Source organism: Clavelina lepadiformis, chromosome 2 (genome assembly GCF_947623445.1).
Source record: "Clavelina lepadiformis chromosome 2, kaClaLepa1.1, whole genome shotgun sequence".
Lineage (NCBI taxonomy): Eukaryota > Metazoa > Chordata > Ascidiacea > Aplousobranchia > Clavelinidae > Clavelina > Clavelina lepadiformis.
Genome location: NC_135241.1, coordinates 3,788,142 through 3,803,066, shown reverse-complemented (window position 1 = coordinate 3,803,066; position 14,925 = coordinate 3,788,142). Strand labels below are relative to the sequence as shown.

Below are 14,925 nucleotides of genomic sequence, written 5' to 3'. Positions count from 1 at the left end.
AGGGAAGGAAATAATTTGATGCTTTATCCACGGTGTACATCGCCTGCATACATACTGTGCACTTTTCAGGTCTCAAAATTTTAAGATACCGTAGTTCAGATTTTGGAGTTCGATAATATTAGCTTAAGCGAAGTTTGCTGGTAGTTTAAGAATACAATACGCACAATGCAGAGAGTGTGTGTAGAACTATTGTGAAAGAAGTATTTCGGTGTGCAAATATCATCATCAATACCGCTTATACAAACATTCTCGAGAACTTTACTGCTAGTTCTTTTATTTTAGAAAGTCAAAACTGAATCAAAATAGCAACATTATTCCCTGAAAACGCTCCCAGTCTATTTAAAAACAAACAATAAAATTGATAATTTTAAAGGTTTTTCCGGTTTTGTTCTTTGACACATCTTTTTGCTTCGTCGCTCACTAGAGCAGGGCTTCTAAAACATTTTAGTTCTGCGACCCCATTTTAGAAAAGAAATTTCTAAGCGATCCCTTGCTTGGTAGCCTACAGGTTAACGAAGCTCAAGTGGTATTTTTGTCTATGGCAAAATCAGTAATAAAAGAACCGCGCAATGGAAACAGTGAAGCGAATACAAAATTAACAAAAAACAATTCAATTTATAAAAACTGAATCTGTTCCACCACCCAAAACGGGGTCGTGACCGAACATTTTGAGAAGCCCTGCCCGAGAGCACGATAGTTAGACAATTATGTCATACGCCATTGTTTTGCGGTAACTTCTAACCTCTGTCACGACAACCGCCATCAGTGTTTTAGGTGATTTTGATGATCTTTTGTTTGGTTTCTTGTCGTCCCAATGCCGCAATTATTCATGCAAAAAGTTTTTTTCCATTCAAACAGGTACTTGCATTACCTGCTGTACTTGTAACCTGGTCCATGGAACAAGCGTTTCTCAACAATCACATGAATCACTGCAGCAAAAAACAGATTTACTGTAACTGAATGCCTCCAATTTGCTTGACAATTTCATGTTTACGCGTCTCCACTCGGCCTATAGTTTTCCCGCTGATGAATCATTTTCGTCTAAAGCGAATTGTCTGTCTTATTGAAGCGTCACGTGATAGATCTTTTAAAACTCGTTGTTACATTTTAGTGATGCTGTAACGAACACATCAAGAATAACCGGCGCACAATATTCAAAAATTTCTAAACTTATTTAGCTCTGACCTCATCTGTTAGAAATCGCAGCGAAAAAGCGAAAGTCAATATCGAATCATCTATGCCAAAGATCGCAAATCTGCGGAATGCGAGGCCATTGTGTTCAGTTTACTTTTCGATGCGGCTTGCGATAGAGAAAAGTTTATCAAGTTCAATGATCAACACGTTCGGTAATTTGTGTTACGATTTTGGTTCGTCTTAATCCCATCATAGGTGCCACAGATTTATGTGTCCTCGTATGTCCCGTTACAATGATGCTTGTCGTCTCGTCACAAGCTTTGAACGCAAATGAACTGTTTTGTGACGTACATGGCAGCTGAGCGATCACATTTGGCCGAATGTATCATAATTAGCTTGATTTTTAAAACTCTCAGTCGCGTCTTTTGAACGCTCTCACATCTCCTACGCAACAGTTATTATTAAGACAACAATTATTATAAACAGCACAGAACGTGAAATCAACGCGGTAAATTGTCTCTCTTGGTCCACGCAAGCTACGGATAGTTGATTCTGATCTATGCTGTAGTTTCGTGTGATCCATAATTCTACGCTACAGTATAATCTGCCAATAGATGAGCTTGTTTTTATAAAATTGAGTGCGCGCTCTGACAATGTTTTGACCGGAGTTATGTTGCCTATCAAGCTAAATGAGATATAAATACTAAACTGCGTCAGAATAAGCATTCTATGGTAATCTTTTATCGAACAGCCTCTTCCCAAACTATCTTAACTTAAAAAACCCTTATATTGTTTGCCTGAGTTCAAAATCTTTTACCGTGTCTCCGTGGAATCTCCGCTTTCGTCATTCTTCCGCTGCTTAAGAATTGACCTGTTCGGTCAGTTGGTTAAGCCGAACTAAAATGTTATTGGCTTTCTTGAAACGGCTAGAAGCTTGATTTCGTCATTTCACATTTGAATTGCAATTCCACGTTCCTAGCGAACGTGTCTCTACGTGACTCGGGAAAGAAAATATTGACCAATTAAAACTTTCTCCTATTATGATGTGGAAAATGTCATCGAAAGCGCCGCCATACAATAAACGAAATTATTAAACTACTGTTTCCGCTATTGCCTACCAATAATGAGACATATTCGTTCGTGGGCCAGCACGGTTGCGGAGAATAAGTAAAGGTTGAGATTTCCAAACACAGCAAAACTTTCAAGAGATAAAAGCGTTTGTGTCTAAGCACTTTATTAAGATCATAGATTTCGTAGAACTTTTCCAATATCACAAAACAAAATTAAACATTTTTAAATAGTTTCGGCGCGTAAATCAACCAAATGCAAGCCATCACTCAGCAACAGTTTCAGGCTCTTCTTCGCCCTGCTCTTGCATGTTGACTAGTATGCATCTCAATACCTCGGGCCCAAGACGTCCACTGGCTGAAATAAAACCCGAATTACAGCTAACATTTGTTTTGATTCAATATCAGCAATAAATAATTTTGTAAGTAGACCACTCGAACAATGCATTGCTGACCCATATCTTTTACACAGGTTCTTTTACAGTTACACAAATATGAAGTACCGTGCTAGAACATCTGTTTTTATAATACATCATTGCATAGATGCAAGTGCCCTACATAAACCTTATCGTTTCGTAGACCACTGTATTACTTTTTTCTCCGGAAACATTTAAAAGTTTTGGAATAATCTCACCTTTCAGTTTCAAAAATTCAACAAAGTCATGAACCAACTCATTCATGGCGCCTTCATTTATGTTGACATCAGATACTAACTCATCTTCTTCGGTATCTAAGGGAATATAAAATGTTCTTCAAAGATAGTAGTAGAAGCACCAACATTGCCATATAGTCTATTTCATATTGTCTGTAGTTACAAGGTATTGCGTATACAAAGGTTTGCATTTCACTCAAAGAATTAGTTAAAATGTTTAATCTTCATTTTAATTCTCACCAACGCTCGTACCGTCCCTTTTTCCGAACAATTTTCGAAGTGCCCCTAAAAAATGCAAATTTCAGTTTTCAAAAATGTTTATATTTTTTATTTCTCAGCATATTACTTATATTGGTAAGTCAAGTAATTGTATGATTACATTGTCGCTTATGAAATGGCAACCATAGCGGTGTCTGATATTATCGTTTTGCTAAAGTTGCGTTAAGTTGTCTAACCCCCTTATCAGGGTATCTGCTTTGATTTCGGAAAATTAAACTTTTTTGTGCACATGTGATTATCTTACCAAGACCACCATTATACCCTATGCTGTTTAGAGTCCACCCAGATGGCCTGTGGCTCTTTCGAGGTACAATACCGACTGCCTGTTCGAAACACAGAAAAGAAAAACTATGTAAAAATCTTAAAGTCGAAATATATTTCACACAAAAATTAACTGTACAATTTTTTACGATATTATTTATTTTTATATAAATAACATGTGTTTCTATTACCTCTGTTTCCTGTGAGCATATTAAAGATGCTATTAGCAAGCATCCGGCTAAGGTGGAAAAACGTACGTTGAGGCTTGCCATTTCAAATACTCTTGATGGATTGATAATTTCTTAAGAAAGTTATAGTCTTTCTGTTACCTGAGAATAAGAAAGTTGCTTAAATAGTTTCATAATCTATAAAACCATTTTTAAACCGTCGATCTCCATCGCCACATTTTCACGACAACACGTAACGCTTTCAGCATTGATTGTGCATCTAATTTTCATTCTACTGACGCAATGGCCAATACCTTGGTTTGGTTGCATCAAATTCTTTTCCTATTTTTATAAAGGTCTTTTCCACATTGCCTTCTTTGTTTTTGTCGTTTATTGTTACACTTCCAGGACAACTCGCATGAAAAGATCGATAAAATAGATTATCTTTCCAACGTTATCATCCTTTTTGGTTTGATAGTACTAAGATTACGTCAAACGCAAATCAAATTTCCAGAAATATCCTACTTGCTAATTTGTTGTTCTGGTGGTTGTATAACCCTGTTCATTATACAACCTGTCGGAAATCGCAACCTGGGTTTACTACAGTTATAAGATTTAACCATACAAATTCGGATATAAGAGTTTCATGCTTTGCTAAAACTGACACTACAAGGTGTAGGCTATGCCACCATGCGAGCACAATTATTTTACAAATTAGTAAGCTAGGCTACAACTCCATGCAGTTGATCTATAAACTAACTGACATTTGAAACATTCGTTAGGTGCTGCTATAGTGCCTTGAAAATTTCAAACATACCTAAATTTACCTTGCGGTCGGTGCTATAGCAAGTACTATAATGTCTGCCTTAATTATTCGGTGATTTTGCATTTTGATTTGCAACCTTTAACAATAATTTTTTAAATGTACATTTTATGCGTCAAAGACCAAACATAAACAAAACTGCAGGTCAAAATCAGGTCACATTTATAAAACCGGTTACGCAATAGCAGGACAGAACACAATCCGGAGTATTTGTTCTTACAAATTCCAATAAGACGTAAGGTCAGGCAAGCCATATGTAACAGTCGACGTTTTATTTGCAATGCATGTGCATCACTGAAGCAATTTTGTGAAATCAGTTCATTCTGTAAACAAAGCCTTGTCGGCGGTATTGAAAACTGTACTGGTAGGTGTGATAAGCGTGAAAGCAAATACTGTGCGTCGATAACGACAAGCTGTCACTGCGTGGAAATATTTATCTTTGCTTTGTTTTTCTCGTCTGGAAATAATTTGCTGACGTGCTGTATATTGATAAGGCAAAGCTTATCTGCGTTAGGCTTGCTCGAGTTGCGTGCAAAGGCCACGTGCATTATATTTTGATATAGTTATTGAAAAAACACTTTTCCAGATTGAGTGATTGAGTGAAAAATTACGTCAAGAAACGTCATTCTTGGCCAGAAATATTTGTTTCTGAATAAAACTTGAATATTTGCGATATGTGATTTCTATTGAGAGTGCGATGCAAAGTAAACTCCAATACTATGGTAGTCAAACGAAAGCAAAAACATATTTTTCGAGTGACACCAAACACACTTGACTTATTTTTGCTTTCTGATTTAATTTAATGACGGAATTAATCAAGTCGTTGATATACAGCACAAGATTTTTCTTTGCACAAAAACTCTGTGTACAAACGTTTTTACAAGAATGTATTTTGACACCTACATTGTAACTTTGAAATTACACAAATACATTTAAACACAATAAAGTCTTCATCAATTTCATTGCGTCACCAGAAGAATCCTTCATGGTTGAGTGATTTGGTCATTCGAGAGTGACAGTATGTAGCGCAGCATTTTTTGGTCGAATATTCCGCTTTCTAATAAGCAAAAATATCCTGTTTTAAATATGTTTGTACTTAAAATATAAACATTGTTATATATTAACTGTGTTGTGTACAGCAGTGTCTGCATTTTAAGGAAAACCATCCATTGATTATATAATAACCCTTTGAAAGATTTATGGCAAGCAAGCAAGATAAATCCCCTAGATTAAAGCAAGTGTTACGAAATTTTTGATTAAGCCGTTTTGAGTATCTATCTTTTATTTTTACCTTGCAACTTCAAAAATTGAAGAAAATCTTGAATAAACTGAGTTCTTTTTGCGTCTTCTGCGGCCGGAGCAATGTCGAAGTCACCTAAAAGGAATTAACCCTTGGTCACAGCCAAACATATTTAATTTTTTTTTGTTTGCAAAACTTACCCAATTCATGATCACTTCTTTTGCCATACAGGTGCCGTATTGCTTCTAAAAATTGCAGCAAATATTTAAACCTAAGTTTGATTTTACGACTGAAAATGAAATATTGAGTGACGTGTTATGTAGGTTACAGGATATTTTGTATCAAAATTTCGATTAGGAAAAGCTTAAGTTACTGTAAATTGGAAACTCAATTCAAAGTTTAATTTGAATACCCTTGCCACCATTGTACGCAGCGCTGTTCAGAGTCCAACCTTTTCCTCCAGGTAGCTTTCTAGCTTTAAACTGATCCTCCTGAAAAGCAGCGAAGCATTACATTCATTGCTGTAGCTTTTCCATGTTTGCACGTTATTTTCTCTCGTTGTAGGCTCTATGTCTATGGTTTGACTCATTTGAACTGACTTGTAGAAAAGACAAAAATTATGTAAGCTATGAAACCTTATAGCCTTAATTTAAGACTACAAGCAATAACTTATTGTTATATTTATTTATATGCTTTTATATGTCTTGAAACGTAATGCGGATTTGGGTTGCTTTACTGATTATAATGAACAGATGAATTGTGCAATTGCTTAGAGTACTTTTGAGCTTTAAAGACTTGGAAAGAATGCTGAAAAATACATACATTTCTTTTGCAATAATTTGTACTGTACTTGGCATTTAACCATATCAGAACACCACTGTCATTGTAGAAATAAATGAAGTGGAACAAGATCCTTGGTATCTTCTTTCCATATCAGAAATGTCCTGGTGAAACCTTTCACCATGTTCTTCGCTTACATCACCCATATTTGGACTAAAAAAATCAAGGTGAGAGTGCAGGTAATGCATTTTCAAGGACATAAGACATCCCAATTTTTCGTATTCCTTCATCAGATTGTTCACCAAAACTTTATAGTCATCGCTTCGTTTACTACCGAGAAAAAAATTAACTACTTCTCGAAATGCATTCCATGCTTCTGCTTCTCTCGTAGTCATTTTATTTTCAAGTTCTTTACACTGGAGCATAAGTCGAACCTCCACAGAGTTGTATCTAGCATGGTTAATACTTTCAAGAAGAAACTTTACATTTTTGTAATCTTCTCTCATTTGGACAGAATGGTCAACGGGTATAGATGGATACTGGTTTCCATTGTTAAGGAGGACACATTTCAAACTTTGGGAAGAACTGTCTATAAATAGGCGCCACTCCTTTGGGTCATGATCGAGCTATTCTTATTTCTTCAAAAAGGTTATCAACATTACTACAGAAGCAAAGAGAGTCTGCCACAGAAAAATACCTTGAAAATCTTTCATGCCTTTTTCTCGACAAAGAACATCGACATGACAAATCTAATAAGTCCCATTGTTTCAACCTTGAAATCAGAAGTTCGGCATTTGACTTAGTGAGCCCCATGTCTCTAACTAAATCATTTAATTCTTGTTGGCTTGGGAAGTGTGGTTCTGAAATCAAGTCTGTATGAGATATGTTGAATTCATCATCGGAGTCTTTTTCAATATCTTCAGACCCTGCTAAATCTTCTGGAGCTTTTTTGCTCGGTGGTTTGGGCAGTGGCAACTCACTGCTATGCGAAACAGGTGCAATAGAAGACGGTATAGAAGGATATACAATGTCACGTCGGTTTTTAGTTCTTCTAAACCTTGAAATGTCAACCATACAGAAATAGCAGTCATCTGTATGATTTTGGGGTTCTCTCCAGATTCTCGGAATAGCAAATGGCATCGAATGCCGGTCTCCTCTAAGCAAGCCATTCAAATTTGATCGGCATGTTCCGCAGATCACACGAGGTGCCCAGTGTTTATCTTGGTCACCAATTTTCATGCCAAAATAAAGTTCATAAGCGTTAGAAAATTTTGCTTCTACCTTTATTCTGTATTTCACTTGCTTTAAACTAATGTATAGACCACAGACATAGCAAAAACTATCAGCAGACAGCTTACATTTACGTGATGATGACATCCCTCAATTTATCAAGAATCACGCTACCTGTAATTAACCTGATAAGATACCAGTAACAATAAAATAGTCAATGTTGCAACCTTGGTATACTGGCTCACTGAGACTATGCCAAGAATGATCATTGTTACGATATAGGCTACAATTATGAAGTTAAAATGTTGGGCCATTGTGACGTCACACTGCACCAATGTTATAACGAATTTACAATCAGAGTTAGAAAAAACAGGGTACTGAAAGTTTAAAAAGCTTAAAATAACATTTTTATACAACATTTGAGACAAAAAATTGCCAGAAATATGTTTTACTCAGTAATATGTTTCAGAAAATATTAAAAAATCGTCACAACTAAATTTTTGTTACATGGTGTTATTCGTAAAGCAGTGAGTGTTTTACAATTATTAGAAGCATGCGAACTGTATATTTTTTACCCTTGCCAAGCGGTGCCCAATTCCAGCCTTGTCTTTTACCAATGTAAAGCTAGTTACCGGTACCCTGGTTACTTATTCAATTACCTATGTATTGTAGGTAAATAACTTCTTTTTCAAATAAGTAACTATAAGTAGCATGAATATGAACGAACTTCTTTTTCGAATGTAAAGCTTCGAACTAATAACTTAATAAAACAAAAAGATTATGTAGCAGCAACCAAGTTTACTTCTTCAATAAGTGAATAAGCAGGAAACCGATAACTAGCTTGACACCGGTTTGCTTTTATGTTTGAAGCTACAACGGTAGCATGCAAACGAGCTCTTACGAAGTTCAAAAGCGATTGTGTGAAGGAGTCAGAATTTTCCAAAGCATGTAGCTCGGCCCTTACTGCGAGCAGATACAAAAGCTTCAATCTTTTGTTTAATCTTGAATTTCTCTTGTTGATCTCCTGGGTTAACTATACACAACGTCATGAAACATTAACAACTCTTAACTCTGCCAATTCAAAATTGACCAAACATGTGGCCATTTATTGTAAAGCAGTGATATGAGTTGCTTTGATTAATTACCAGTTTTAAACTCATACGTTTATAAGTTTTGTGCACTGGTTGACGTTCTCAAATCTACTCAAACACTAAAACGATAGAATAGAAAGCATAAGGTGGTTACTAATTTGCTTATCCTTTACTAATCGCACACAAGTTTGAATTTAAATCTTAAAATAAAGCTCTTTCAATAAAACCTAATAATAAAATACTAACTTCAGGTCAAGAAAATACTTTAGGTTGATATCGTAGGATACATTTGAAATAAATGGACACAATAGAGTTAAAAATCTAAGATCGTCTCACCCCATTTGATGACGCTATTATTGCGCAGAAGATCACAAGTAAAAGATATCCGAACAAGTTTGCCATCTTCCCGAGACTTGCCTGCAAATATATTTACTGATGATAAAACATACTTACAAGTTATTCAATAACTTTAATAAAGCATTATTAAAAACAGCAGACTTATGAAAAAAATCGCTTTGAATCCAACCAGCCAAAGCAGCCTAATTATTCAATGATCATTCGCAAGAGAACTGTTTGTATTGATAAGAACTAGCTTGTCGTTTACTTACTTTTGATAATATTGCAACCAAACTTCGTCGTTTCAATCGGAGATCTGACAACTTTCCGTCCGTCCCGTTGTGGCACAGGTATACGAGCTACAAATCGACCGTTATATATACTGCTGAAGGGAACAGTTTTTTGTATTTTGAAGTCCCTCAGGATTTCCGCTTGTTGGTCAAAAATGGTATTAATGTATAAGGGTCCGTATAATTGTGTTGTCACAGATTAGGCTAATATAAAGGGCGATCAATAAATGTCAGTTTTTTGAAGGAGACTTTAATTGCCTGTTCGTTTATCAACAACATATGGTTGAATGCTGATAAACAAATATCTTCGAGTTGTAGCCTGGTAGGTGCTTTTAGTTTTTTTTTGAATAACTATTTAAATCAAATTTAAACTATTTAAATAACTGTTTCAATTCTTTTTAAGTATTCCTGACTGTTTCATTGTCTGTGTGGTCTTCTCTTTTTTATGCTTTAAATAAAATTATTTCAAATCGTAGACCGCAAGGTGGCTGTAAATAATTTGCTGTTTACGTTGTCGTGACAAATGGCAACATATCGTGCAGGGCGCTGTAGGTGAAATACAGCATATGACCAGAGTCTTGTTTGTGTAGTATCGGACGCGTTATTCACAAGACATCTTAAGATGTCAACGAGCATGAAAATGAACCATTCTTGGTGTTTTAGGACGGTACAATAAATCATTTCTAATGTCGAGGCTGCAAATAAAATTCCTTGAAGGCAAGCCCAACGATGCCTATTTCGTTTACAAATATTTATGGAATGACCTTTTTTTTACTACAATCTGATTGATGATAAAACATAAGGATATGTAGTGTAGTCGTAATTCATTTATTTTCTATATTTCCCATATGTCTTGCTCTTTGGGTTTTAATGACTAAACATTAGCCTATTTTTGGTACAAGCTACTGAAATGATCTTTGGACCAGATTTATAATTAGTAGTTATAGGTGCCCTATATACGTTCTTACGGCTTCACGTTGCACTGCATTGAATACAATTTCCAGCTTGTTTGTGAACATTGCATAAAACCCAATTTTCTTATGTGCTGGCGAAATTCAATAAATAAACAGACATTTTTGTGCTTGCAGTTGTTATAAAATTACACTTCAATTGTTCCAAATTCTGTAAGAATCATTTCGTTTGTTTTTCGTTATTGCTTCTTAATTACGGAAAAAAGTTAAAAGGCAAACCATTAGGGTGATGAAATAATATCTCCGCGACATAAACCAAATGCCACAAAAATAAAATATGAAGTATGACAGTTTTGAATCAAGCTGGCAATGAGTCGAACCCATTCCAACAATGAATGGTTTAATGTTCTTTATAGTTGGTCATTAGCTTGATAACGTCGCTTGTATGACTGATTCTACCGAAGCCTTTTCATGCATGTTTTCATCTATTTAGATTAGAAGGAGGCAACGCAGTAAACATCGAGCGAAATTTTACGCCATAATGGTGTTTGTTTCTGATTATTTTATCCCTGGTAAAAATTAACAAAAGCAAAAATAAATCTGCCTTTGCAGAAAACAGGGATTATGTACAGAAGATAATTAATTTGTAACGTATTTTCATATTAATATTTTTTCATGATTTGCTTGCTTTTGGATAGCAACAGATTTAGCTTGGTGTGAAAGATATTTTGATGTTAAATCCGCCAGAATAGTTTGCTTCAGTCATTTTACCTCTAAGAAACAATTGAGTGGGACCAGAAAAAAGCTTCGGTCAAAATCATCAGCATCAATATAGCTTCGTCTTCTGAAAGGATTTTTATGTTTGCTTGTTGCATACCAGAAACAGGATATAGTTAGGCACTCTTAAGGTTAACTTTATATTTCTCGACACGAGCTTTCGCACGCATAAGCTTGCTTCTTCAGGTGTACTGTGATTGTATATTGTTGTATACAGTATCACTTACTAGGAAAAAAACGCACTACAAATATGTTTGATTTCAAAAAATACGGGATGACAATCTGCATCAGTTGTTGTCATAAATACAATAAAAAGCTTTTTTACCTTTAAAATTTACAAGCGCGATCTCTGCGGCATTAAAACACAGCAGAGTTTCCATTTGCTGAGTTTTTTGTAAAATGAATAAATTAATGTTGATGTTCGCTCTTGGAATTTTAACATTTTTGTGGGTTCGGCCGCATTACTTATCTTTTTGAATAATACAAAGTGAACAAAATTAACTTCAAACAAAATTATTTTTTTTGGTTACGCGAATTTTGTTGAAAAAGTATATAGAGAAATGTCTATTATAATTAATCAATCAGTAATATATTATAAGCTTACAATATCCTTCATAGCCGCCATAATAGGCAAAAAGAAAACGTCTGAGTGTTTACAAAAACTAACCATAAGCAAGACGAAACTATTGTCACACACTCGTAACATAAAAAAATGAGCACATGGTCTCAACAACGCGAAATGTTTTTTATTTCTTCACATACGACAGAAACTTGCCTATTAAATAACCATATAAACGTGGAATAAGATATTACGGTAATAGGTCTAAAACTTTGGTTACATTACCATGAACAAATTTTACGGCATTCCTACAATCGATTTATTACCTAGCTCAAAAAACAATAGCGGAAAAAGGTTAGGAAAGCTTCTAAAAAGCCTTAATGCAGCTCGATAAACAACAGCAGTGACATACACTAACAGTTGCGCATATAACTAGATCAGTGATGCAGACAAATCTGGGCAACCGTACGTTACTAGTAGGTAAATAAAACTGACGCCCTATCTCGGGAAAAAGTGCAAACAATGAGAAAAAATAATAACACTTCATCACTTCAAGGTTGATTTTTTATTCGCTTGATAGCTTGGTCAACAGGAGGTGTTGAGGATGGGGTTAACGGGCGTTTCTGTATGATTTCTCTTCCTGAAACAAAGGAAACGTTGCTTCATAAGAGCATTGAATAACATCACTACTGCACCTGTTTTAAAATATGATTGACCATGCATTGTAACGGCGTCTTACTGTCTTACAGTAAACTGCTAAGTTGCTTTTTAATATTAGTTACACTATCTACAAAGACTACAATTAAATCCTTGCGTATATTAATCAATTACAGAAAATGCAGTGATGTAGTTGAATGCGTTACCATTTGCTGCATCAGAACTGTTGCTGTTATTATTAAATAACGAATCTCTTGACTTTTCATCCTGCCACGTTGACACAGAATCGCGTGAGCTTTCATCAAGGTCTACTGGACTGGGCACAGATGAGGGTGTAGGTGTGTTTGTTTGACCTGGAAAATAACTTAGACGTGAACTGCAAAAGGTGATTACGTCTACCGCTACACACATTATGATCTCTACTAACAATATACATAGTTTAATCTTACTTGAGAGGTCATTTGAGTTCTCATTGGATGGAAAAACTGGAGTGCCATTTTCATCAGTGCCATTTGCACTTGTAGACTCACTCATTGGGGTCTCTGGTTTTGGTTTGGTGTCTTTAGTACCATTGTCTAATTTCGGAACCCATTTGTAAATGCGAAGTGATGAATCAGCTATAGATACCCATCTCTTCTCCCTATTAAGTGTCAAATGCCAAAATAATCATAGACAAATAAGCAGTAATCTGGCAAGAAGCATATACTGGTAGTATTTTTGTTAAAAGGTCTAACTTAACGGAAAATATGGAACGGGCCAAATTCATGTAAATATTTTAATCATTAAAATATCACAATCATCATTTAATCACATTTATCCAAAAATTTTAGTCATTAATTTGATCGTTCCTTTATTGAGAACAAGTTGTGTGCTACAAATAACAGAATTAAGTTTTGGTGACAAAGATGCTGGAAGAAAATTATTTCCTTGTACTCCTTTCTTATATTCCTCACCACTTCCTCACTTTTTCCAACACAGTCATGGCACGTTTGATGTCATCTTTTGCCCGACTCCGTGTTTCTGCTCGCGATGAACGACTTGAAGACATGGTGACAAGGAACACACAACAAAATCACTACAGAATATATTAAAAACTTGAACAATTAAGACCTACAAAATTAAAATGTTCTGTAAACGTAAATGTTTCTGAAGCAGTAACTTTTGCTTGACAAAGCATAAGAGCCCATTTGAAATGCCTGTGGTGTAAGCAACTTCTCTTTTCGATTCTGTAACACTTTTCACAAGTAAGACTGGATTGCTAATATCATTATCTGTAAACTACACACTTTTCTTTTTATAATTAGGCACATTGTAAGTCACCTATTAAAAAACGGCGAGTCCCTTGTCTACATTACTTCAAACTTACATGTACGCAGAATAGGGCAATAATGGACATAAACAATACCATATTTTCAAAAACATGACAATACATGCAGTCGAAATTGTTATAAAAATCATTTCAAGGTACTAAGTAGAGACATAAATTTTGGTGTGATGGCGAGCAGCGAAACCATAATTCTTTGTTTATTTATTAAAATGGTGGTCAAGCAACTAGCTTTGTTCATTATAAATAGGCGTGCACGTCGATGTGGCTCATGCGTGCGTGTGCCACACTTTCTACTATGGTTCAAGCAAAATGTTCTCATATACGCAGAACAGAACGAATACAAGCGCCAGTTAAGACAGTATACTAAGCTAGAAAACGTTTTATTAGTCCGAGGTTTTGGTTCATATAGACCAGGGGTGGGCAAATTTGTTCAATGAAAGAGTCACTTGCGGAAAAATATAAACACCAGCGAGCCGCAAAATCAGTAATGATTGTCAATTTGGTTATTATACTATTAGTAGTCATTTTGGGATATTACTTTTTAACTAAAAGACCCATAAAAACATGTTGGTGAGGTGCATTTTGACAACCTTTGCCATAGAGTATAGAATCTATACCTGAAAACAATGTCGGAATCGATGTCTAGTGTTACGTCATAAACGAAATGCTGGCCTAAATAAAGAAAAACTACACAGAAACTTTCATAAACGGTACTCTTGGTAGCCTTTACATTTTTTGGAATTTTACGATTCGACTAGAAGAGCCACAAAAAACATGCCGGAGAGCCGCATGCGGCTCGCGAGCCGCAGTTTGCCCACGTCTGATATAGACCTAGTCGACACTCAACTATGCTCAAAGTACTCTAATTTATTCTGAATGCTGATGTTAACCTACCAAGTAGGCTACTATATCTACACATCCACTAACCCCAGTGCAGTCGACCGAAACGGCGAACCGTCTGACCATAATAAAATGCTGAAGACTGTTTTGGCTCTTGCACTTGTTCTACGTATGAACCGTAACTTCCAATATTTTGCTCCAAAACAAAAGCATATACTTTTGTTTCAACGCTAATTTGCAGTATGTTTTTTAACCTTTTTAACCTCTGCTTATTCTACTGCAAAACAATACAAGAAATTGAACAAGTTTACTGGAATTACCGTCGGGAAAGAGAAAAAAGAAGTTGTTTTGTACAATTCATAGACATCTTATTTTTCTATTTTACTTCTGATAGATGTCTTATATATACTGTATGAAGATATGTTATAAAATATATATATAAATAAAATATCTTATGTATATCAAATATATATAAAATATCTATGAGTCATCTATGATTTTGGT

The 14,925-nt window shown here is 35.3% G+C and overlaps 4 protein-coding genes across 5 annotated transcripts; all 4 read right to left on the bottom strand.

The window, feature by feature from the left end:
* Positions 1 to 2,351: 2,351 nt before the first annotated feature.
* Positions 2,352 to 3,842, bottom strand: LOC143446430 (uncharacterized). The gene is made up of 5 exons (XM_076946052.1): positions 3,585 to 3,842; positions 3,377 to 3,455; positions 3,094 to 3,138; positions 2,836 to 2,931; positions 2,352 to 2,559 (listed from the first exon to the last, which is right to left on the bottom strand). Exons 1-5 carry the CDS (start codon positions 3,663 to 3,665, stop codon positions 2,468 to 2,470), a joined length of 393 nt encoding a protein of 130 aa, XP_076802167.1. The 5' UTR covers positions 3,666 to 3,842; the 3' UTR covers positions 2,352 to 2,467.
* Positions 3,843 to 4,920: 1,078 nt separating this feature from the next.
* Positions 4,921 to 9,472, bottom strand: LOC143447214 (galanin peptides-like). 2 transcript variants are annotated; one of them, XM_076947200.1, is made up of 7 exons: positions 9,333 to 9,472; positions 9,061 to 9,141; positions 8,535 to 8,666; positions 6,036 to 6,114; positions 5,824 to 5,868; positions 5,675 to 5,758; positions 4,921 to 5,440 (listed from the first exon to the last, which is right to left on the bottom strand). In XM_076947200.1, the coding sequence occupies exons 2-7, from the start codon at positions 9,124 to 9,126 to the stop codon at positions 5,367 to 5,369; spliced, it is 480 nt and encodes a 159-aa protein (XP_076803315.1). In that variant the 5' UTR covers positions 9,127 to 9,141; positions 9,333 to 9,472; the 3' UTR covers positions 4,921 to 5,366. The 2 variants fall into 2 exon arrangements, with proteins under 2 accessions (XP_076803315.1, XP_076803316.1); XM_076947201.1 differs by lacking the exon at positions 8,535 to 8,666 and having other exon boundaries at positions 4,927 to 5,440.
* On the bottom strand, positions 6,542 to 8,151 carry LOC143447213 (uncharacterized). The gene is made up of 2 exons (XM_076947199.1): positions 7,762 to 8,151; positions 6,542 to 7,623 (listed from the first exon to the last, which is right to left on the bottom strand). Exons 1-2 carry the CDS (start codon positions 7,778 to 7,780, stop codon positions 7,019 to 7,021), a joined length of 624 nt encoding a protein of 207 aa, XP_076803314.1. The 5' UTR covers positions 7,781 to 8,151; the 3' UTR covers positions 6,542 to 7,018.
* Positions 9,473 to 11,771: 2,299 nt separating the features above from the next.
* Positions 11,772 to 13,933, bottom strand: LOC143445724 (uncharacterized). The gene is made up of 4 exons (XM_076945013.1): positions 13,208 to 13,933; positions 12,704 to 12,894; positions 12,461 to 12,607; positions 11,772 to 12,237 (listed from the first exon to the last, which is right to left on the bottom strand). The coding sequence occupies exons 1-4, from the start codon at positions 13,300 to 13,302 to the stop codon at positions 12,149 to 12,151; spliced, it is 522 nt and encodes a 173-aa protein (XP_076801128.1). The 5' UTR covers positions 13,303 to 13,933; the 3' UTR covers positions 11,772 to 12,148.
* Between the last annotated feature and the right edge of the window lie 992 nt (positions 13,934 to 14,925).

Bases quoted from the DNA above. Each gene is read 5' to 3' on its own strand.
- LOC143446430 (XM_076946052.1), bottom strand. From the start codon at position 3,665: ATGGCAAGCCTCAACGTACGTTTTTCCACCTTAGCCGGATGCTTGCTA. The intron at 3,456-3,584 runs GTAATAGAAACA...TGTTTCGAACAG, and splicing joins TATGCTCACAGGAAACAGAG to GCAGTCGGTATTGTACCTCG. The intron at 2,932-3,093 runs GTGAGAATTAAA...ATATTCCCTTAG, and splicing joins AAGGGACGGTACGAGCGTTG to ATACCGAAGAAGATGAGTTA.
- LOC143447214 (XM_076947200.1), bottom strand. From the start codon at position 9,126: ATGGCAAACTTGTTCGGATATCTTTTACTTGTGATCTTCTGCGCAATA. The intron at 8,667-9,060 runs GTGAGACGATCT...CGTTGTGTATAG, and splicing joins TAATAGCGTCATCAAATGGG to TTAACCCAGGAGATCAACAA. The intron at 5,759-5,823 runs GTAAGTTTTGCA...AATTCCTTTTAG, and splicing joins AAGAAGTGATCATGAATTGG to GTGACTTCGACATTGCTCCG.
- LOC143445724 (XM_076945013.1), bottom strand. From the start codon at position 13,302: ATGTCTTCAAGTCGTTCATCGCGAGCAGAAACACGGAGTCGGGCAAAA. The intron at 12,895-13,207 runs GTGAGGAATATA...GACACTTAATAG, and splicing joins TTGGAAAAAGTGAGGAAGTG to GGAGAAGAGATGGGTATCTA. The intron at 12,238-12,460 runs GTAACGCATTCA...CCTTTGTTTCAG, and splicing joins CAGTTCTGATGCAGCAAATG to GAAGAGAAATCATACAGAAA.